This window comes from Montipora foliosa, chromosome 7, assembly GCF_036669935.1.
Source record: "Montipora foliosa isolate CH-2021 chromosome 7, ASM3666993v2, whole genome shotgun sequence".
NCBI classification, from domain to species: domain Eukaryota; kingdom Metazoa; phylum Cnidaria; class Anthozoa; order Scleractinia; family Acroporidae; genus Montipora; species Montipora foliosa.
In genome coordinates this window covers 12,954,244-12,977,674 of record NC_090875.1, presented here as the reverse complement: position 1 = coordinate 12,977,674, position 23,431 = coordinate 12,954,244, and the positions used below count along the sequence as shown (strand labels likewise).

At 37.5% G+C, this 23,431-nt stretch overlaps 2 protein-coding genes across 5 annotated transcripts in view; both read left to right on the top strand.

Annotated features, from left to right (window-relative positions):
- LOC138010640 (uncharacterized) overlaps positions 1-9,741 on the top strand; it is a 62,409-nt gene extending 52,668 nt beyond the window's left edge. For 3 of the 4 annotated variants that reach the window (XM_068857614.1, XM_068857616.1, XM_068857615.1), the window contains 3 exons: positions 2,213-2,944; positions 5,119-5,434; positions 6,199-9,741. In XM_068857614.1, coding sequence (XP_068713715.1) covers positions 2,213-2,944; positions 5,119-5,434; positions 6,199-6,517 — 1,367 coding nt within the window. In that variant the 3' untranslated portion in view covers positions 6,518-9,741. The remainder of the gene's footprint in view (positions 1-2,212; positions 2,945-5,118; positions 5,435-6,198) is intronic. The other variant, XM_068857617.1, reaches the window with a different exon arrangement.
- Positions 9,742-10,354: 613 nt separating this feature from the next.
- Positions 10,355-22,935, top strand: LOC138010639 (uncharacterized). Its single transcript, XM_068857613.1, has 6 exons — positions 10,355-10,621; positions 10,706-10,757; positions 13,023-13,369; positions 17,032-17,266; positions 20,193-20,508; positions 21,271-22,935. The coding sequence occupies exons 1-6, from the start codon at positions 10,583-10,585 to the stop codon at positions 22,613-22,615; spliced, it is 2,334 nt and encodes a 777-aa protein (XP_068713714.1). The 5' UTR covers positions 10,355-10,582; the 3' UTR covers positions 22,616-22,935.
- The last annotated feature ends 496 nt before the right edge of the window (positions 22,936-23,431 follow it).

The following is a 23,431-nucleotide window of genomic DNA, read 5'->3' as shown; positions in this document are numbered from 1 at the left end:
TACAGTGACAGGTGCATTACCGTGGAATTCACTAGTTAGGCAATGAATCTTTCTATAGGAGAAAGCGAAGAAAATGATTTAATTAAGCAGTAACCGGAAACATCAAAACGCGTACAATTCCAAAACCTTTTGTTTTCACTAACCCTACAGCCAGTGATAAATAACCCAGGAGCTCCGCTTTTAGGCTTAGCTAAATATATATATGTAGTATATACTCACTGATCTTGGTGCTTCAAGCAATCTGATTGGTTCGCTACCTTGGAAAAATTGAGCATTATTCACTACTCATAAGGAATGGATAATACCTGATCCAAACAAAACGAAAGGGCCGACGTAACCTCGCGTTTCGCCGTCATTTCTGAATTTGAAATATTGAGTATACAAGATAATACTATACCAGAGAATACAAAGAGGGCCACAAAATTTGGCCCGAAAGTTTTCAGAGGAAAGAGAAGACCTCATATTTTTGCCAACTAGTGTTTGACTTCGTATTTCCAAATAATTATTGCTAAAAAATTAAACAATCTTCACACCAAAAAATTGTTTCACTGGGAGAAATTCTATTTTGTAGACTGGTTCACCCAGCAGAACGAATTTATTACTAAAATCGAGAAAATGGAAAAAGACGAATTAAAAAAATGTGTAAGAAAGTTCTTCATGACTGCAAAGAAACAAGACGGGTCATAAAGCCGCCATTGACAGTGAAAATGTTTTAACAAGCAGACCTTCGATTTAGATTGCTGATTGTGACGAGTATTTTAACGAAGATTATTTAGATTTGCCATAATTTACGCTTCGGTTAACACCTTCGCATGCTTTGTACCACTTCAAAGTTTCCACGCATGAATTGAGATGTCAATTAAATCAACTTTGAATGGTTTTCTTCTGCAAATCATAGTTAATAGAGGGGAATAGTTATGAAACCCGACAAATTTCTTTGTTGTATGTGTTTGCTTTTTTTCTTGACCTTGACCTAGCTTGCACAAAACACAGTAGTTGTTTACTCCGTGCTGAGGAACTAACCAATAGAAACGTGTTGGTTACGTAATTCATGCATAGTGTATGAGCGAAACAAACGATTGAAGAGCCTGCTCGCAGGCTCTTTCCAACCTAAATCTTGGCATCTTTGTTTGTTCCTTTGATGTTTGCCGAGCTTCCAAACCATTCCCCTCTATTAACTATGTGTAAATGTTGAGATCACTTCGTCTGTATATACCAAAACAATTTCTCGGCTCGGTAAAAATCCTGCCACTATTCACCTCGACTTCAAAGAATAATTGTTAAATATACTCAAACTGCTTATTTGTTGATTTTTGCTTGTGTCATTGGAACCACACTTGTTGTCGCTTCTGAAAGGTTTGTTTAGGCCTCAATTCAGATATATTCACCTCGATCAGTTCACATTAGTTGCTATCAATAGTCTTTGTGTCTTAAATCTCGATCTCTGCTAAAAATCACTCCATCCAAGGGATCCTATGTTGTGTTGCCAGGAACCCATGGCCCGGAGCCTACAACTTTATTGTGTTTGTGTCACAGCGTTTTCACAGACCGATTTGTTTTTAGATTGAATTTCCAGCGAATGAGACTCCCACAGGAGCCCGATGACCAATTACAAGAAACTAACCTGACGTTATAGGGTCACCGAACTGGAAATACCTTTGTTGTCTCCGAAAAGGGGGTCTAAAAATAGATCGGTCTGTAAAAATGCCGTGACATAGGCCCAGTATGGGAATTGCAGGCTCCGGGTCATGGGTTCCTGGTGTTGCTTGGAACATCATAGAAGTCTCGACACAGCCTATACTTCGAGACCTCATGTAGGAGCGTGCTCTGTGGTAGACCGTAATCACGGCTTTTGCGTTGTACTGATCTGATGACAGTAGCTAAGTTTGTTCTTGGTTTACCTTTAGTTTTGGTCCCTCATTTTCTCCATACACTGTTGTGTAGATCTTTACTGGAGATCTTCTGTAACCTAATATAAGTGTTGTTGACAACGTTTCTGATAAACGATGATGGAGGTATATAAGCAGCCCTCTTTTCCCTTGAATACCTTATTTTGTCTGTTGGAGAAAGCATTATTGACCACATGGTTTTTTATTCCCCGTAAAAGGCGGATGATGAGTCAGTCGCTGGCTTATTAAGCTGAAATTCCTTCAAGTACTTGTCCTTTGAAATCAATTATTCCTGTTATCTTTTTTTTCCTTTTTTCCTCTAGTTGAAAAGCACAACTTTAAACACAGGACCCCGCCTTTTTCCATGCCTCGCACAATCTACTTCAATGATTATTTTACTTCACCAACACCAGCCAGAGTCACACCTACACGTAGAACAACGTTAACCAAGAGGACTCGCACTATAAACAATACCTTTAGAAAAAGCATAGCACGCACGACAAAAGCACCAAAGGTCACCAAACGCACTTCTTCACCCACTTCTCCAAAACTACGAACGGAATCCCCTGCAATGGTAAAAAGTACAACCCCCACTGAGGATACTGTTGTTTCTAGGCAGTACACTTCCAAAAAGCCCCGCATGAAAACAACAATAAAACCGAACGCGGTAAGTAAAGTTGTTGGAACAGCTAAACTAAACATTACAGTATTAACGTCTGACGTTAGTGGGCCCATAACGGTTCCTGTTGTGTACACGAAGTCAACACAGGTCACACCTAAACGACACAAAGTCATTCAGACTCCAACCACATCCACACGTTTAGTAATTACGACACAAGAAAACGGGAACAACGACGCAAACAGTACAGAACCCGCCGCCACGACACCCATTCCCGTGACAAAAGGAGAACTTAACGGACCTGGTTCTGGGAGCAGTAGCGGAACCATCTCAGGGGAAGTGTCCAGTGACTCTCCAGTGGTTATGGCGCACGAAAGTCAACCGGCTGTGATGGGAGTAGCCGGTTCATTGTATTTATGGTTTCTTCACATGAAAGGTACGTTTGACATTATATCACTGTCAAAGCCAACGCTATTGATTCCTCTTCTCTATATTGATCAAATATTTCCATTCCCTCTCGGCATTCAGTTGTCGCAAAGAGTTTTGAAGCCAATGGATAATTTACTCACAATAACATTCCGGTCCGCATCTGTAAAGATATGATGTTAAAAACGATATTTCTTAATGGGGCAATTTATTTATTACAATCCATGGCACATGAATTAAAAGATTAAAACACAAACATGTATTTTTAAAGTAGTATCTATTATGCTGGTAAAATCCGGTCTCAGGTTGTATTCGTTTTTGCCTCCAGTAGGTTAAATTGGTGATCCTCATTTTACTAACGTTGAATTTGAAGGAACTTGCTTTGGAGCCTAAAGAAAAATAGGGTCAGGTTAGGATTACTTTTGGTTATTTTAAATGGCTATTGATGATGACTTACTATACAAAAGTAAATAATGAAAAGAAGTGTGTTGGGTTAAGCATATTCATCTTTGCAGTGTAGTGGTAAAGGCATAGGACAATAGAGTTTGAGTACCGGTAAGTGCATAGTACAGTTCTTTGTGCCATTACCATGTTAATAATAATAATAAGAAGAAGAAGAAGAAGAAGAAGAAGAAGAAGAAGAAGAAGAAGAAGAATAATAATAATGAGAAATGACTTAAGATCAATTACGAACGCTGTCAAGGAACTGAGTTATCTCATCGAACGCTGCCAGAAATGGATTTTGAGCCAGAATGTAAACATCGTTAAGAAGTTCTACGAATTTGTTTAAGCGGAAAAAGGAATCTAAATTGATGTAATTAACTAGCTAAGGTTTAAAATCCGCTGGTTGATGTAGTAATGATAAGCACAAAAGTAAATAGAATCTGCCATAATATTAATATAAATAATAATAATAATAATAATAATAATAATAATAGTACGTAAAAGAATAGGTTTTGTTAATAACTTAACTATAAAACATTGCGATAGGACAAAAGTTAAAACCATCATGGTTAAGAACTCTAAAAAACTGTTAAAAACTTTTGAAAACTTTAAAAAGCGACGACGTTTCGACGTTTACTTAACGTCATTCTCAAGTCAAAATGAATAAGAAAAAGTTAATTGAATATAAGCATACAAAACAAATCCTTAGAGAATAAAATCAAGCGCTATTAAATGCGAGAACATATTTGCACGCAGTTTCACTTCAACAATTTAGCACGAACGGAGTTCTTCTGGGTATTTAGCCCAGGTTTTAGCTCCTTAATAAACAACATATCAAATATTAAGCAGTCAAACCTCAATCTACGTGACACTGCGTGCAAATATTCTCTCGCATTTAATAGCGCTTGATTTTATTCTCTAAGGATTTGTTTTGTATATTTATATTCAATTAACTTTGTCTTGTTCATTTTGACTCGAAAATGACGTTAAATAAACGTGGAAACGTCGTCGCTTTTTAAAGTTTTTAACAGTTTTTTAGAGTTAACCGTGATGGTTTTAACTTTTGTCCTATCGCAATGTTTTATAGTTAAAATAATAATAATAATAATCTATTAATTTGTCTTGCGCTTTTCAACATGCAATGATCAAAAGCGCATGAGGCTAATGTTGAGGCTGAATGGGTAAGTGTACGAATACTTAAACCGATAAGATGGTAAGAAACTTTAAGAAGATTTTTCAATCCCTTTCTGGGGGAATGATAGCTGCTTTAAACTAGGAAGAGTGCATATTCAGCCTGAGGTAAAATGAGGATCATCAATTTAATCTAGATAAAAACTATTCAACCTGAGACCGGATTTGGCCTACAACATCTACAGACTATCTTTACAAATTGATTTTATGACTATTTCAGGAAATTCCGGTCAAATTAAAACCACCTTTACGGAAAACGTATGAAAATTCCAACGTTGAAGATTAATATTTCACATGCCAATATTTGTATTATGAAAACCTCGTCTTTCCAAAACATTTTCAGCGAACTTCGCTCCAAAACCTCATTTATTGAGATATATCAGAATTAAAGAAATTACAAAAATCCTGCTGCTTGTCACATAAGTTTAAGAGGCGATCAGGGTGTAAACGAAAGTAGTGCACCTTCAAGGGCTATGTTTGGAATAGAACCCGTAGTAAAAAAGACTCCTATGAGCTCCATAAAATACAAGATTTGTTTTTCTTTTGCAGAGAATAAGTCTGCGTACATAACGGTGTTCATCCGAAGTGCGCTTGGAGCGGCCCTTGTAATGCTTGGAGTGGTGGCCTTCTTTGTAACTGCTGGCAAAAAAAAGGAATTTATGAAGCTCGATGTAATACATAGGCCGAAACGATTCATAGCCCTTCCAAAGGAAAAGAAGAAAATAAACCAAAATGGCCAAGTTGAAGTTAAAGAAGGCAAAGAAGCCTATCAAAGGGACATATTGATGAATCGCAAAGGCCCCGAAGTCTTGTTTACCGCTCATGACGTCAATAACCAGGTCAAAAAAGAGTTCAACATTGACAGGTGAGGGAAATAGTACTTTGTACATTGTAAAATAATACTTGGCCGCTAATCACACAGTATTCAATTGTTCTCAATTCATATGGAATCCTTGGACTACTGCATAAATGACCATCTTTAAGAGCAGAGGCCCATTTTGGCATGACGCACAGATGATCCTGTCATGGGACAAAGCCGAGGGAATTAGCATGTTAACACATTCATTGCGTTTTCTAGTTTCTTAGTTGAAATTTTATGTACCGAAACGGTTGTCTCGCAAAAATATTATTTTATTTTCATTCATGTTACAGTCAGAGAAACTCACAACCTTCTTGTCCTCGAGAGGCGTTTAAAGCCAAACGTATCTTAGTGTATACAGTTTTCTTCATGTTAAGAGGGTTGAGAACATTTTTTGTCCTCTTGAAAGAATGCTAATCGCATATAAGAGCACTGTCCTTGTCAAATAGTTTACATTTGACAAGTACAGTGAGACGTGGTCACTTGACAGGTTTTCGTAGATCAACCAAAATAAAAATTATTGGACAAGGGTGCTTATGAAGAAAAATGTTTGTATTGTTTTTTCCATTTGGGGTAATAAGGAAAAGACGACATCATAAATTTATGGTGTATAATAGCCGCATTTTAAGGCACTGATTTAATGCAGATTGTTTTCAATTGGGCAGAAGAAAATGTAGCCTGTCTGCCTAATATTTGAAAGACACAGACCCAGTATTAAAGATTTATTTGAGTGATATATATTTCTCACATGTAAAAGTTCTTCTTGACAGATTCAGTGGAACCAAAAACGGAACAGTCCACAAAGGTGATCCTGCAAGTATTCATGTTAACCCTTCATTCAACAGTGGCAAGAACAATAACAAGCCATCAATAATTATAACTGACAAGCCCCAATTTACATCACTTGCGAATGATGCAGTGTCCAGCCTACCGTCAACACCTGCTCGAAGTCACACCTCGACTGACCCCCCAGAGATGCTCACTGACAGTTCAGATGATGCCGATCTTTTTAGTATTGTAGCGAAAGGAACTTATTCTTCAGCGGTACCAGACACTTATATGGGACATATTTATGAGACAGTTATATGAGACACACTTCTGCGGCAGCATCAACTATGAAAGACGCAAAAAATAAAAATAAACATGTTTACGTCGTGGTTCCTTCAGGTGATGGTTGAACTGCTGTGTAGTTGCAATTTGAATGTAATGCGAGAGATAGCTCCCTTTGAGACGAAACTCTACATACATCTACATATGTACTGTACCCGCCACGTGATCAATGTTAGATTAGGCCGGTGGATAACACGTTGCGGTTAGCTCAGGAAAAATAAACATCCCTAGTAGTTTGAGAACTCATTCTAATGCAGGTCAATTGACTTCAATCAAAATATGTGCCTTACTACAAATTTATACCGACAGAATTGGCTGCGAGGAAACAATGGATCGTTTTCAAAATGCCTTGCTTCCTTGCTCCTATAACTGATACTTATTGGCTTGCACGAATTGATAAAAGAATTTTGCAGTTACTCAGGGGGTAGAGGATTATTTTTCTTTGACTTACACCTCTCACATTCCTTTGACTCTTCTTTTCCAACCTCGATCCAAGCCGTTAACTAACACACATTTTAACTGTCGTGTAACTGACGGTATTTTGTTTACTTTGTTTACTTTAGAGGTAGGAAACACCAAAGATATTCTTGATGATGTTCAACCAACGAATTTCTCGGAAATTTCTGTCATGGACAGAATTTTTAAGCTATCTCGATCGTTGCTCGGGAAATGAGTCTGGACGCTCCATACAGAATATCACTGCGATTACAGTTTACGACATCACAGAGAGATACGTGTACATACATCTGCCTAATACCCAACATATGACATTATCTGCTCTTTTGAAAAGATTGCTAATCCTTCATGACAAGTAAGCAAGGTTATATTAAAAAAGTCGAAGATGAGCGTTTTATAAAATAGTCAAAACTGAACTGTTAATGAGAAGAAGGCCCGCATTGGATTGATTTTCATTCTAAAGGAGACTTCAGTCCCCTGTAATTGTTCAGTATGGTTATTAAGGTGGGTTTCTGACAAACAAACGGGTCTTCCCAAGTAAACACTAAACGCGGTTTGGTTGAGCTGGTTTTCCTTAGGAGTTATATCGCCTTGGACCGTGTAAAGAATTGTTCAATTTGTCTCTCTAGGTGGGAAATAAGGTATACATTCAGTTTCATTGTAAACGGTTGTGATAGATGGTTACCACTGGGTGAGTAGTTAGTAGCTTCTCTCAGCAATGTAACTTGTAAAATAAATAATAATACGAAAAGAGTAAATAAGTCCATTAGGGTTTGAGACTTGTTTCGATAGAAAGGAATAACGATATTTACTATCAGGGAAAAATGCGAACTTCTCGTCTTCAACGCTTGTGGTCTTTGCCTTTCGAAATTTTAGTTAGTATAATCCTTAGAAAGTGTAAGGTAAAGGTTGTCTCCGTGTTTCGGGAAGTACATATGCATCACATGCTAAACCGCAGTGTTTGACAACCTCTCGTTGAGTTTTAAATGGTCAGCAGCTGTAGGTACCCCAGACTCACTTGGCGTGTGCTGAGTAGTGGATTGCACTCGTAATCACAACTAAGTTATTACAGGGACAAATCAAATGCCTTGGATCATCTCACGGTCAAAAAAAAAATCTATTCAGACCCGGAAGTTTGCGTTTCAGAGCAGATGTGTGCAACAGTCAATCTACGGTGCAGGTTCTATTTACTGCTTGCAAGTCACTGAAACTCGGAGACTCCCAATCCCAATGATAACATTTTTCAAGAAGGCGTCCTTCTAAATAACTGAAAAATTGTAAATGAAGTAGGATTCGTCGTAGATGTGCGTTTTTCTACCTGTAGTTTATTTTTGATTTCAAACAATGGCTAAAACGGTTTTTTGTGCCACTCTTATGTTACACAATAAAACTCGTCGGGGAAGAAGAGAAAGGCTCTTTTTGTCGTTGTTTTCAAACTTCATATGGAGAATAATTCGTCCATCAGACAATCTGAATTTTTTACGGTATTTTTCCAATATCAAAGAAAAGAAGCCAAAGCTAATATTTATTTCATGAACCCTAGTTAAATGCTTTCCTTCTAGAGGGTAGGACATCTGGATTCTGACTACGTTTTAGACGTTTTACGTCGGTGTCACTGTCCTATCGAGCATATACCATCCACAGCAATGTTTATGGTAATGTGCAGAGTTCTGAATTTGTTTCATTCTTAGCTTTGCTTTCTTTTCGCTTCCAATTGCCAGTGGTTCAGACCTACATCGGTCGTGCGATTTTCTCAAAAAAAAAAAAAAAAAAAAAACGCTTGTTTATACTATGCAGGCCTCAAGGACTCGATTTAATGATTTTCTCTTTAAAAAGAAAACATCCTTTCAAGGCAACACCGTTCCAATACAAATTACGCAGTGCAGTTACGTAACGCCCACTATGCCGTGTAATAGCTGCCTTTCAGGGAAGTTCTGACCAATTGACTTCATAGAGGACAAAAGCTTATATCTATCTAATAATCCCATTGTTTAATGTATCTTAATAATTGTTCATGTTCAGTAAAGAAGTGTAACTCTTACATCAAAATAGTAAAGGACTTGTATTCCCAAATATTTTGGTACTTTCCTGTGATGTATAAATTTCTACACCTTTTTTTTACTAAATTCGCATACAGTTTAAAAATCGTTTACAAAAGAGTCCCAAACATCATTTTTTAAGCGTGCACTGGTATCAGTCGGAAGTGGCTTGAAGACCTTCCTAAAAACAATTAAAGCAATATGACACAATTCATGAAAAAGAGATTCATGAATTTTTTCCCGTTTTGGCACCACTAGGGATACTAAAATGAGAACTGTCTAACAGCTGAGATATTTTACCAAAAGAAAATCGTAAATTATAAATTAGTATGAGATGTCAAATGAGGACTTGAAATTTAAGTTGTTCAAGCTCAAAACGGACTTGTTGTGTTGTAATAAATAATCCCTATTCGGATTTAGTTAAAAAGCGGGGCATTTTGGGTGGACCTGTGTTTAAACCCTTGAAGGTCTATAAAATACCTCAAGGTGAGCACTCTATAAGTCAATAAGTATGGCGTAGAGAACAAACGTGCTATATAAAAAGGATTAAAAGGATAAAACTATTATTTAAAATATTAATCATTATTATTTTCAAGCTTGTACTTTAATGATCTCCTTGTTTGAGTTTTTTTTTCTAGATTCTTCGAGTCATGCATATTAACTTCTAGGCTGTTGATATTTTGCAATGCCTTGTAAGATGTTTCTTCTTCATAGCTACAGTGAACAGCTATAATAAAAATATTTGTTATTCGCCATTGTGGACACTATCTTTGGCATTTTTTTGTTGTTATTGTCCTACATTCAGCCGAGTACACTGGCTGCACCAAACCGTTCTTCGTAAACAATTACCTTCGACTGAATCCCTTGCTCGAATTGCTTTCATGTGTTCATCACAAACTAATTTCATCTGTCAACTCTCGGGCAACATTCATTTCATTCGGCTAAACGACAAACTATGTTTCTCGGAATGCAAATTTGTAAACAGCTTCTATTGTGCAGAATAATTTTTGTACTTTCTTTGTGTAATTCCATTTGCTTTGTATTCTATTTATAATTGACAACATAGTGTTCACTTGTAATTACAGCTTTTTGGATTTGGCGACCCAGTTTGCATATTGGGTCAGCGGGTGTTCACTGTAGGACAGGTGACTCAACTTTAAAATCAAATTCCACACTATGCGAAAGACAGTGGAATATCCTCACATTTCCAACAAACCGCCTAGATCGATACTTGCATATGGCGGTAACAAGTCTGTCAGTCTATAAAATGGATCTCGTTTGTGGTTTTAGGAGACTGGAAGGAACAAGATACAGGTGCCTGCAATCCACCAGACAACTCACGATGCTTAATAAAAGTGCATTAAAATTAATGAAAAGTCTCCATAAACTTCGCGTTCACGGACAGGCAAGTTAATTTGAATGACAACAATCTTCGGGGTTTGTGTTTCAGTGATGAGAATGGACGCCATCAAAAATTACATAGCTCCTTTGCGGCAAAATGTGGCGAAATAGCTCAGAACGGAGAGACTAAGGCTAAAGGACATCATCCATGATGAGGCTTTTCAATTCGTTTGCAGTTCTCTTCAAGGTAAAATTTTAAGGAATTTCTAGCACATATTATTTTCCTTGCCTCCAGTCATTTGGACTTTGGCTCTTTTGTTTTCGTCTTCAGATAATCCAAGTTATCCTTGTGCTAAAGATGACCATCACGGTCAATAATGGTGGTAAGTCCAGCTTATCTTGCATGCTATATCCATGTAATCACCTCGGTATCATACGGGTTGTTTGTGGTCACAAGGCGACGGATAAGATTTGTTTGCCCACTGTTTCATTGCCGCCAAATGCGTTCTCGCTTTCTCAGTCACACTTAAAGATGAAAATAAAGATAAAATAATCTGGAAAAAAAATCCTGAACGCACTCGAGTCGTCTTGACATTTGAAATGATCTTTTAGTTAGAAATAAGAACAATTTGAAATTTTGCAATTGAAATGTCTCATGCAGGAAGATAAGAAAAACAAAGCAATTCAGTTTTTCCGCAAGACACTTGAGGTATGGAGGTTTGTCGTAGTTATGCCGTCTTTGACCACAATTCGTACATTGAGGCGAGACTTGAGTTTCAAGTGAATACCTTGACACTGCGGGAGTAATCTGGATTGAAAAGTATTTGATGGAGAGATATCAAGACTTGGGCAATAAACAACGGATGTGGCGAAGCTAAGGATATAGTTGAACGAAAACGCCGATATATTCTCATGTAAAGGAATATACCAGTATTTTATTGCAAATATTTTTGTTTAAAATTACGATTTTCATGAACCAATTTCCTGGAACCTTGCATAACGATCTTTTTTGTAATCCAGAGAACACGTTGCAATGTTAAATAGAATGGACACAAGAGATTAAAAAATCACAAATGCAACGTGTTGTTGCTATTCCTCGAGGTGCAATAAATGACACTAGGTTTCTTTACACTATTTTCGGAACAATTAGACTGACTTCCCGATGAGAAATTTTATCTGAGGGGAAGTTAAAATAATTAGACAGAAATTGTTAGCACAATTATGTCCCACTGAAAAGTTCCCAGATCTGAATTATTGTCTTGAGTATCTTTTGTTAAAAATAATTGTAAATTATCTCTTTGGAAAACAACAGCACCTAAAACCCCTTTTTTTGAGACTAAAAAACATGAATTTGATAATTGTGAGTCCAAACTTACTTCATAAAATTTCGTTTTGAAAATTAATAAACGACGTTTTGTTTAGCATTTCCAACACAACTAATCGCCGCAATTTTCTTAAAACCAAACACAAAGACATGTGTTCTTTTTCGTCGAAGCCTTAGTATTTTAATTCACCATCATAGTTTTAATTACCAGAACGGCTAATTAGAAAGAAAAGTTAAAATTCATATTTCGAGATTTTTGTCACCTAACTCTCAAAATTCAGATTTCAAAATAAATCAAAACTCACTCGTTCATTTATTTTTCATGAAGAAACATTTACAATCTTCCCATCCTCAAATTTGTCAATGGAACCTTTTAAGAAAATACGGTAAGAGTATGTTCAACTTTTGTGATTAAATTACACATTGGAAACCTTTCTTGAGAGAGAGTGATAGATCAAGAACCAAACTATTCAAAATTGGACCTATGTTTTCTTTTTCACTAGCATTTTCTCCGATGCGACCGGGTTTAACAAAACCCGGATAAAGCACAAAATAAGGAGACTATACCATAAGAAATAAACAAAAACACTATTTTTTATATAGACCGTTTTCGTAGATTGCCAGATAAAATTTAGAACAGATAATTCTACACCGTTTTGCCATCCATCTCCTCAAGTTCTCCTTGAATTATTTTAATCTGGTATCTTCCTGAATAATCTTTCACTTTCCAATCAAGAATATTCTCATTCAGTTTCACAGATGTGATACACATGAAAAAAAGATGTTAAATTTTTAATTTGGCAACGGGTGGGGTTGGGAAAAGGTTGTCCGAGAAAACAAACTTTCCCGAATAAAGCAGACAAAGCGGCGTTGAATTGAATCTAGCGAAAATAAAAATTTTCACGAACAAAAGGGTGTGGCTTTTCGGAGCTGATTTTGGACCACGCTGCCCACAAAAAACTTGACCGAGCCTTTCAGTTTTCATTTTTCGAGGATTTACTTTTATCCGAAAAAAATAAAGTATTAACATTATTTTCGACAGACGCCTCTAAATCAAGTACCTTGCATTACATTCAGGAAAATGTAAAAAGGTAGCATTTGACAAAATTGCGTTTGACAATAGTTACTGTGTTGAAAGAGTAATGTACATTTCTTTGAGTGAGTGTGAGTGGTATAATTTTAGTGAAATCACAACCCGCCCACGTATGCTTGATCGACTTAACGAGTAAAAGCTCGTTAGCCACATTTTGAGCATTTCCACAGGATGAAGTGCTATATAAACGTCTCTTTTATATCTGATTCACTTAAATTTATTTCCTTTCAGCGCTTCGAGTAATTCCAGTCACCTCAAAAACTATATGCCAAGGAAACACCTTTAAGTTTGAGTGCGCCAACTCTTCTCTTGCCATGGTCATCTACATTGCAACTTACGGACGCAAATCTGGTCGACATACTTTATGTTCATTTAATGCTGCCGAAGCTGACCCCTCGGTGTTAAGAGCCAATGATACTGACGACAACTTTGTCGACTGCACTTATCAGGACGTCACGCTAGATACCATGCGATTATGCGAGCACAGAAGGCGGTGTGTAGTGACTGCGAATGAAACTTATTTCGGAAACCCCTGCAAAGGAGTCTACAAGTACTTGCAGATCATATATGCTTGTGGTGAGTATTACCCCTCGTTGTAAGAAAAACAAACTGCACGATACGGGATCATATACTTTCACCCTACAATCCCCACAAACTATATCAAAGATATGCTAAGACTCATACTCAAAGAGAATTGTTTCCAGTTCAACGGAAAGAACTATCTACAAATTCACGGTACCGCCATGGGTACTAAAATGACCGTTGCCTTTGCAAATATCTTTATGGCCGATCTTGAGAAAGATTCTCAGCAAAAGTGTCATGAAGCCAATGATTTGGAAACGATACATTGACGACATTTTTTCGTTGTGGGATGTCAGCAAACCGGATATAAACAAGTTCATCACACAAGCAATTTCACACCACCCTACCATCAAATTTACAGCTGAAATCTCAAACACTGAAGCCACATTTTTAGACACTGTTGTATATACAAAGGCAAGCGCTTTCAAAATCAATCCATTCTGGATATAAGAACACACTTGAAACCGTCTGAAATCTTTCAGTACACTCATTTTTCCTCCAGCCACCCACGAGGTTTCAAAAAAGGATTCGTGAAGGACTAAGCCCTTAAGACTTCTACGCACTAATTCTTCAAGAACAACGTTTGAAGAGAACATTTGCAAATTCAAATCACGTCACCGTGCTTGAGGCTATCCAAAACGTCTGATTGAGACACTCCTATCAGACATCAAATTCACAGAAACTGAATCAGCGCTGAAGCAAAGGAATGAAATCCCTAAAGATATCTTGCGACGCAGTATCACCCGGCAGTGCCAAACCTTAAACGTGCTTTATTAAAAAATTGGCACTTCATACCAAAACAGCCTTCTCTACGGTAAATTTTCAAAGAGCCACCACTCATATCTTCTCAAAGGGGAAAACCCCTTAAAGACATGCTCGTAAGAGCAAAGCTTTAAAGAGGTCAAAGACCGAAAATATGGTACAAAAGTCTCATTCGTTAAGGAGTTGTGTAGGCCTGTCAATCCTTGCTACTTACTACTGTGCATATTCTGAACCCTGTCCAACCAGGTTATTAAAGTGTTCTTACTCCTTCTTGCTCGGACAAGGCAACGGGCTACGGACTAAAATGTACTAATCCCCCACCTCTCTGGGAAGCCAACGCAAAAAAATGAATTAATCTCCCACCCCCTAGGGCAAGGCAAAGAGTCAAAGACCCCAAAAAGCCCCACCCATGCCCCATGTTTCCCCGGGTGGGGGTTTACAGTGACAGGTGCATTACCGTGGAATTCACTAGTTAGGCAATGAATCTTTCTATAGAAGAAAGCGAAGAAAATGATTTAATTAAGCAGTAACCGGAAACATCAAAACGCGTACAATTCCAAAACCTTTTGTTTTCACTAACCCTACAGCCTGTGATAAATAACCCGGGAGCTCCGCTTTTAGGCTTAGCTAAATATATATATGTAGTATATACTCACTGATCTTGGTGCTTCAAGCAATCTGATTGGTTCGCTACCTTGGAGAAATTGAGCATTATTCACTACTCATTAGGATTGGATAATACGTGATCCAAACAAAACAAAATGGCCGACGTAAACTCGCGTTTCGCCGTCGTCATTTCTGAATTTGAAATATTGAGTATACAAGATAATACTGTACCAGAGAATACAAAGAGGGCCACAAAATTTGGCCCGAAAGTTTTCAGAGGAAAGAGAAGACCTCATATTTTTGCCAACTAGTGTTTGACTTCGTATTTCCAAATAATTATTGCTAAAAAATTAAACAATCTTCACACCAAAAAATTGTTTCACTGGGAGAATTTCTATTTTTTTGACTGGTTCACCCAGCAAAACGAATTTATTACTAAAATCGAGAAAATGGAAAAAGAGGAATTAAAAAAATGTGTAAGAAAGTTCTTCATGACTGCAAAGAAACAAGACGGGTCATAAAGCCGCCATTGACAGTGAAAATGTTTCAACAAGCAGACCTTCGATTTAGATTGCTGATTGTGACGAGTATTTTAACGAAGATTATTTAGATTTGCCATGTTTTACGCTTCGGTTAACACCTTCGTGCATGCTTTGTACCACTTCAAAGTTTCCACGCATGAATTGAGATGTCAATTAAATCAACTTTGAATGGTTTTCTTCTGCAAATCATAGTTAATAGAGGGGAATGGTTATGAAACCCGACAAATATCCTTATTGTATGTGTTTGGTTTTTTTCTTGACCTTGACCTGGCACAAAACACAGTAGTTGTTTACTCCGTGCTGAGAAACTAACCAATAGAAACGTGTTGGTTACGTAATTCATGCATAGTGTATGAGCGAAACAAACGATTGAAGAGCCTGCTCGCAGGCTCTTTCCAACCTAAATCTTGGCATCTTTGTTTGCTCCTTTGATGTTTGCCGAGCTTCCAAACCATTCCCCTCTATTAACTATGTGTAAATGTTGAGATCACTTCGTCTGTATATACCAAAACAATTTCTCGGCTCGGTAAAAATCCTGCCACTATTCACCTCGATTTCAAAGAATAATTGTTAATTATACTCAAACTGCTTATTTGTTGATTTTTGCTTGTGTCATTGGAACCACACTTGTTGTCGCTTCTGAAAGGTTTGTTTAGGCCTCAATTCAGATATATCCACCTCGATCAGTTCACATTAGTTGCTATCAATATTCTTTGTGTCTTAAATCTCGATCTCTGCTAAAAACCACTCTATCCAAGGGATCATATGTTATGTTGCCAGGAACCCATGGCCCTTAGCCTACAACTTCATTGTGTTTGTGTCACAGCGTTTTCACAGACCGACTTGTTTTTAGATTGAATTTCCCGCGACTGAGACTCCCACAGGAGCCCGATGACCAATTACAAGAAACTAACCTGACTTTATAGGGTCACCGAACTGGAAATACCTTTGTTGTTTCCGAAAAAGTGGTCTAAAAATAGATCGGTCCGTAAAAATGCCGTGACATAGGCCCAGTATGGGAATTGCAGGCTCCGGGTCATGGGTTCCTGGTGTTGCTTGGAACATCATAGAAGTCTAGTCACAGCCTATACTTCGAGACCTCATGTAGGAGCGTGCTCTGTGGTAGACCGTAATCACGGCTTTTGCGTTGTACTGATCTGATGACAGTAGCTAAGTTTGTTCTTGGTTTACCTTTAGTTTTGGTCCCTCATTTTCTCCATACACTGTTGTGTAGATCTTTACCGGAGATCTTCTGTAACCTAATATAAGTGTTGTTGACAATGTTTCTGATAAACGATGATGGAGGTATATAAGCAGCCCTCTTTTCCCTTGAATACCTTATTTTGTCTGTTGAAATACATGCATTTTGGAGAAAGTATTATTGACCACATGGTTCTTTATTCCCCGTAAAAGGCGGATGATGAGTCAGTGGCTGGCTTATTTAGCTGAAATTCCTTCAAGTACTTGTCCTTTGAAATCAATTATTCCTGTTATCTTTTCTTTCCTTTTTTCCTCTAGTTGAAAAGCACAATTTTAAGCACAGGACCCCGCCTTTTTCCAAGCCCCGCATGAAGACAACAATAAAACTGAACGCGTTAAGTAAAATTGTTGGAACAGCGAAACTAAACATTACAGTATTAACGTCTGACGTTAGTGGGCCCATAACGATTCCTGTTGTGAACACGAACTCAACACAGGTCACACCTAAACGACACAAAGTCATTCAGACTCCAACCACATCCTCACGTTTAGTAATTACGATACAAGAAAACGGGAACAACGACACAAACAGTACAGAACCCGCCGCCACGACACCCATTCCCGTGACAAAAGGAGAACTTAACGGACCTGGTTCCGGGAGCAGTAGGGGACCTATCTCAGGGGAAGCGTCCAGTGACTCTCCAGTTGTTATGGCGCACGAAAGTCAACCGGCTGTGATGGGAGTAGCCGGTTCATTGTATTTATGGTTTCTTCACATGAAAGGTACGTTTGACATTATATCACTGTCAAAGCCAACGCTATTGATTCCTCTTCTCTATATTGACCAAATATTTCCATTCCCTCTCGGCATTCAGTTGTGGCAAAGAGTTTTGAAGGCAATGGATAATTTACTCACAATAACATTTCGCGGCATCTGTAAAGATATGATGTTAAAAACGATATTTATTAATGAAGCTATTTATTTATTACAATCCATGGCACATGAATTAAAAGATTAAAACACAAACATATATTTTTAAAGGAGTATCTATTATGCTGGTAAAATCCGGTCTCAGGTTGTATTCGTTTTTGCCTCCAGTAGGTTAAATTGGTGATCCTCATTTTACTAACGTTGAATTTGCACTTAGTTGAAATGAAGGAGCTTGCTTTGGAGCCTAAAGAAAAATAGGGTCAGGTTAGGATTACTTTTGGTTATTTGAAATGGCTATTGATGATGACTTACTATACAAAAGTAAATAATGAAGAGAACTGTGTTGGGTTGAGCATATTCATCGTTGCAGTGTAGTGGTAAAGGCATAGGACAATAGACCTTGAGGGTACGAGTTTGATTACCGGTAAGTGCATAGTACAGTTCTTTGTTCCATTACCATGTTAATAATAATAATAATAATAATAGTAATAATAATAATAATAATAATAATAATAATAATAATAATAATAATACCAAGAATTAAAAAGAGAGATTGGGAAAATCTGGTGCACTGGGGACGTTCAGCAAAAATTTGAAAACATCGTTGAAGAAAATTGGACTAGATTGCACGGTATTACTACAAAAAGCCTCCTTGTTGGGAACGGCAAGAATCTTGAGAAGAACACTAGACACCTAAGGCCATAGGTCGTGGCTTGATGCCTAGTTTACAAACCACGTTAACAACATATCGTGTGAATGAACGAAATAATAATAATAATAATAATAATAATAATAATAATAATAATAATAATAATAATAATATTAATAATAATAATAATAATCATAATTTTTTTCTTTTTTTTTTTTTTTAAAAAGAAAAACCTTTATTGAAAATCAGTCAGTTAATACAGAAATTATTAACAACATAAGAAAATATTCTGTTCCAATTATAAAAAACAGTTCAAGTTCATTGTTCATTTACACAAGCAAACAAAAACAAAAAAACAAAAATATATATGCACATGTTATTGTTATTATTAGTATTAATATAAATAACTTTATTTTTAATTCGAATAAAACTGTTTAGAAATATATCTATAATTATATAAAACAATCACAAATCTAAAAAACTATTCCCAGTAATAATAAAAATGTATATATAAAAGTTATAGAACCTAGATTTTCGCAAGGCATCTATCTAATTCAAAGTCCGCTTCTTGAACATTACTTCTAATTGTTCTTTTAGCTGTTCTTGACCCTCTAAGACAGAGTAGAGCCGACCTAAGGATGGCAAAGGAGACTTTAGAACGTATCCAAGAGACGGTGGTGGCATAGTCCTCTCCTTTCTTCGCTGCGACTAGCTCTGCCAACCTGTTATGGTATCTCTTGCACTCTTCTCCCATGCCACCTGTTGTTGTAAATACTAATGGTGTAAATGTTCCCTGTTCCACGTCCATCACTCTAATAATACTAATAATAATAATAATAATAAGTAAAAAAATAGCTTTTGTCGATAACTTAACTATAAAACATTGCGATAGGACAAAAGTTAAAACCATCATGGTTAAGAACTCTAAAAAACTGTTAAAAACTTTTGAAAACTTTAAAAAGCGACGACGTTTCGACGTTTACTTAACGTCATTTTCAAGTCAAAATGAATAAGAAAAAGTTAATTAAATATAAGCATACAAAACAAATCCTTAAAGAAGAAAATCAAGCGCTATTAAATGCGAGAACATATTTGCACGCAGTTTCACGTCGACAATTTAGTACGAACGGAGTCCTTCTGGGTATTTAGCCCAGGTTTTAGCTCCTTAATAAACAAATATTAAGCAGTCAAACCTCGATCTACGTGACACTGCGTGCAAATATTTTCTCGCATTTAATAGCGCTTGATTTTATTCTCTAAGGATTTGTTTTGTATATTTATATTCAATTAACTTTGTCTTGTTCATTTTGACTTGAAAATGACGTTAAATAAACGTGGAAACGTCGTCGCTTTTTAAAGTTTTCAAAAGTTTTAAACAGTTTTTTAGAGTTCTTAACCATGATGGTTTTAACTTTTGTCCTATTGCAATGTTTTATAGTTAAAATAATAATAATAATCTATTAATTTATCTTGCGCTTTTTAACATACAATGATCAAAAGCGCATGAGGCTAATGCTGAGGCTGAATGGATAAGTGTACGAATACTTAAACCAATAAGATGGTAAGAAACTTTAAGAAGATGAGTTGAGATGCTTAAGACAGAGCTGGATGGAAAATATGAGTTTTCAATCCCTTTCTCGGGGAATGATAGCTGATTTAAACTAGGAAGAGTGCATATTCAGCCTGAGGTAAAATGAGGATCATCAATTTAATCTGGATAAAAACTATTCAACCTGAGACCGGATTTGGCCTACAACATCTACAGACTATCTTTACAAATTGATTTTATGACTGTTTCAGGAAATTCTGGTCAAATTAAAACCACCTTTACGGAAAACTTATGAAAATTCCAACGTTGAAGATCAATATTTCACATGCCGTTATTTGTATTATGAAAACCTCGTCTTTCGAAAACATTTTCAGCGAACTTCGCTCCAAAACTTCATTTATTGAGATATATCAGAATTAAAGAAATTACAAAAATCCTGCTGCTTGTCACATAAGTTGAAGAGGCGATCAGGGTGTAAACGAAAGTAGTGCACGTTCAAGGGCTATGTTTGGAATAGAACCCATCGTAAAAAAGACCCCTATGAGCTCCATAAAATACAAGATTTGTTTTTCTTTTGCAGAGAATAAGTCTGCGTACATAACGGTGTTCATCCTAAGTGCGCTTGGAGCGGCCCTTGTAATACTTGGAGTGGTGGCCTTCTTTGTAACTGCTGGCAAAGAAAAGGAATTTATCAAGCTCGATGTAATACATAGGCCGAAACGATTCATAGCCCTGCCAAAGGAAAAGAAGAAAATAAACCAAAATGGCCAAGTTGAAGTTAAAGAAGGCAAAGAAGCCTATCAAAGGGATATATTGATGAATCGTAAAGGCCCCGAGGTCTTGTTTACCGCTCATGACGTTAATAACCAGGTCAAAAAAGAGTTCAACATTAACAGGTGAGGGAAATAGTACTTTGTACATTTAAAATAATACTTGGCCGCTAATCACACAGTATTCAATTGTTCTCAATTCATATGGAATCCTTGGACTACTGCATAAATGACCATCTTTAAGAGCAGAGGCCCATTTTGGCATGACGCACAGATGATCCTGTCATGGGACAAAGCCGAGGGAATTAGCCTGTTAACACATTCATTGCGTTTTCTAGTTTCTTAGTAGAAATTTTATGTACCGAAACGGTTGTCTTGCAAAAATATTTTCATTTTCATTCATGTTACAGTCAGAGAAACTCACAACCTTCTTGTCCTCGAGAGGCGTTTAAAGCCAAACGTATCTTAGTGTATACAGTTTTCTTCATGTTAAGAGGGTTGAGAACATTTTTTGTCCTCTTGAAAGAATGCTAATCACATATAAGAGCACTGTCCTTGTCAAATAGTTTACATTTGACAAGTACAGTGAGACGTGGTCACTTGACAGGTTTTCGTAGATCAACTAAAATAAAAATTATTGGACAAGGGTGCTTATGAAGAAAAATGTTTGTATTGTTTTTTTCCATTTGGGGTTACAAGGAAAAGAGGACATCATAAATTTATGGTGTATAATAGCCGCATTTTAAGGCAGTGATTTAATGCAGATTGTTTTCAATTGGGCAGAAGAAAATGTAGCCTGTCTGCCTAATATTTGAAAGGCACAGACACAGTATTAAAGATTTATTTGAGTGATATATAGTTCTCACATGTAAAAGTTCTTCTTGACAGATTCAGTGGAACCGAAAACGGAACTGTCCACAAAGGTGATCCTGCAAGTATTCATGTTAACCCTTCATTCAACAGTGGCAAGAACAATAACAAGCCATCAATAATCATAACTGACGAGCCCCAATTTACATCACCTGCGAATGATGCAGTGTCCAGCCTACCGTCAACACCTGCTCGAAGTCACACCTCGACTGACCCCAGGACCGGAACACCAAGACGAACAAGAGCCAGCAGCACCGGAAACGTATCCAAAAGTCATGAAAGACAGCAAGACCTTGGAATAATTAACTATGAAGAAGAAAAAGGTCGACTCCCAAGACATCTAAGTGCTGGAAACGTTTCTCATCCGCATCGTCAAGTGGCAAATTTTGATTCCTCCTCACAGCATACGCCGGCTGCAAAGACCTTACCTCGACAAAAGCCTGGGACGTCAAATGACTCATTTTGCCAGTCGATGGGCAATACACTACCAAATACAGGAAACGGACCTTCTGGATTCGTCAACAATGCCCCACAACAACAAACTCCATTGAGGTCCGCTTATAACGATGCCGCATTAAATCAGTATCAAAACCAGCCAAACCAGGATGGTTTCTCTCTTTCATATGGCTCCCTTCGTCAGCCGGCTAAAGCTTCACATACGGCAGCGGGAAGAACAGACTCATACTACCACGCAAACACCCTTCCTATACTGTCGGGGGGGACACAATCATCGCTAGCAACACAGAATCTTTTATCCTATAATCGTGGTGTCCAGAACTCCCCTCTGAAAACGGCTAATTCGCTAAAGGAAACAAATCCCGGAATGAAAACTCCTTATTCAAACCACCGAGAAACTCCAAAATCTATGAGAAAATGCAATGATGGAAATGCATCAAACGACACTAGCTTTAACGTAACAACAAATCCTGGTTTCAGCAATCAACCTGGAGATATCTGGCATAGGGCTAGAGAAACACAGCTGGGCCAGAAACCAACAGGCTCACGGAGCTTGGGGTCAGATCCTAATAACATACCAGGAGGTGTTCCTGGAGGGATTTCTTCTGAAGCACGCGTTATCCAGAAGAGGAATGCTAGTAAAGGTACGCTACGTGCTCCTAGTATGGGAGAGCTTCTCTCTCCTTTGGATGCCTTTCCAGAATCACACGCTAACAATCCCAGTTTGCGTAGCTCTGACAAGCATTTTGGCACAGCCAATTCATCTTTACAATCTTTTCCACCTCCGCCCCCAGAGATGCCAACTGACAGTTCAGATGATGATCTTTTTAGTATCGTAGCGGAAGGAACTTATTCTTCAGCGGTACCAGACACTTATATGGGACATATTTATGAGACAGTTATATGAGACACACTTCTGCGGCAGCATCAACTATGAAAGACGCAAAAAATAAAAATAAACATGTTAACGTCGTGGTTCCTTCAGGTGATGGTTCAACTGCCGTGTAATTGCAATTTGAATGTAATGCGAGAGATAGCTCCCTTTGGGACGAAACTCTACATACATCTACATATGTACTGTACCCGCCACGTGATCAATGTTAGATTAGGCCGGTGGATGATAACACGTTGCGGTTAGCTCAGGAAAAATAAACATCCCTAGTAGTTTGAGAACTCATTCTAATGCAGGTCAATTGACTTCAATCAAAATATGTGCCTTACTACAAATTTATACCGACAGAATTGGCTGCGAGGAAACAATGGATCGTTTTCAAAATGCCTTGCTTCCTTGCTCCTATAACTGATACTTATTGGCTTGCACGAATTGATAAAAGAATTTTGCAGTTACTCAGGGGGTAGAGGATTATTTTTCTTTGACTTACACCTCTCACATTCCTTTGACTCTTCTTTTCCAACCTCGATCCAAGCCGTTAACTAACACACATTTTAACTGTCGTGTAACTGACGGTATTTTGTTTACTTTGTTTACTTTAGAGGTAGGAAACACCAATTATATTCTTGATGATGTTCAACCAACGAATTCCTCGGAAATTTCTGTCATGGACAGCGTTTTGGGGCTATCTCGATCGTTGCTCGGGAAATGAGTCTGGACGCTCCATACAGAAGATCACTGCGATTACAGTTTACGATATCACAGAGAGATACGTGTACATACATCTGCCTAATACCCAACATATGACATTATCTACTCTATTGAAAAGAT

Bases quoted from the DNA above. Each gene is read 5' to 3' on its own strand.
- LOC138010639 (XM_068857613.1), top strand. From the start codon at position 10,583: ATGATGAGGCTTTTCAATTCGTTTGCAGTTCTCTTCAAG. The intron at 10,758-13,022 runs GTAAGTCCAGCT...ATTTCCTTTCAG, and splicing joins CATCACGGTCAATAATGGTG to CGCTTCGAGTAATTCCAGTC. The intron at 13,370-17,031 runs GAGTATTACCCC...ACATCCTCACGT, and splicing joins AGATCATATATGCTTGTGGT to TTAGTAATTACGATACAAGA.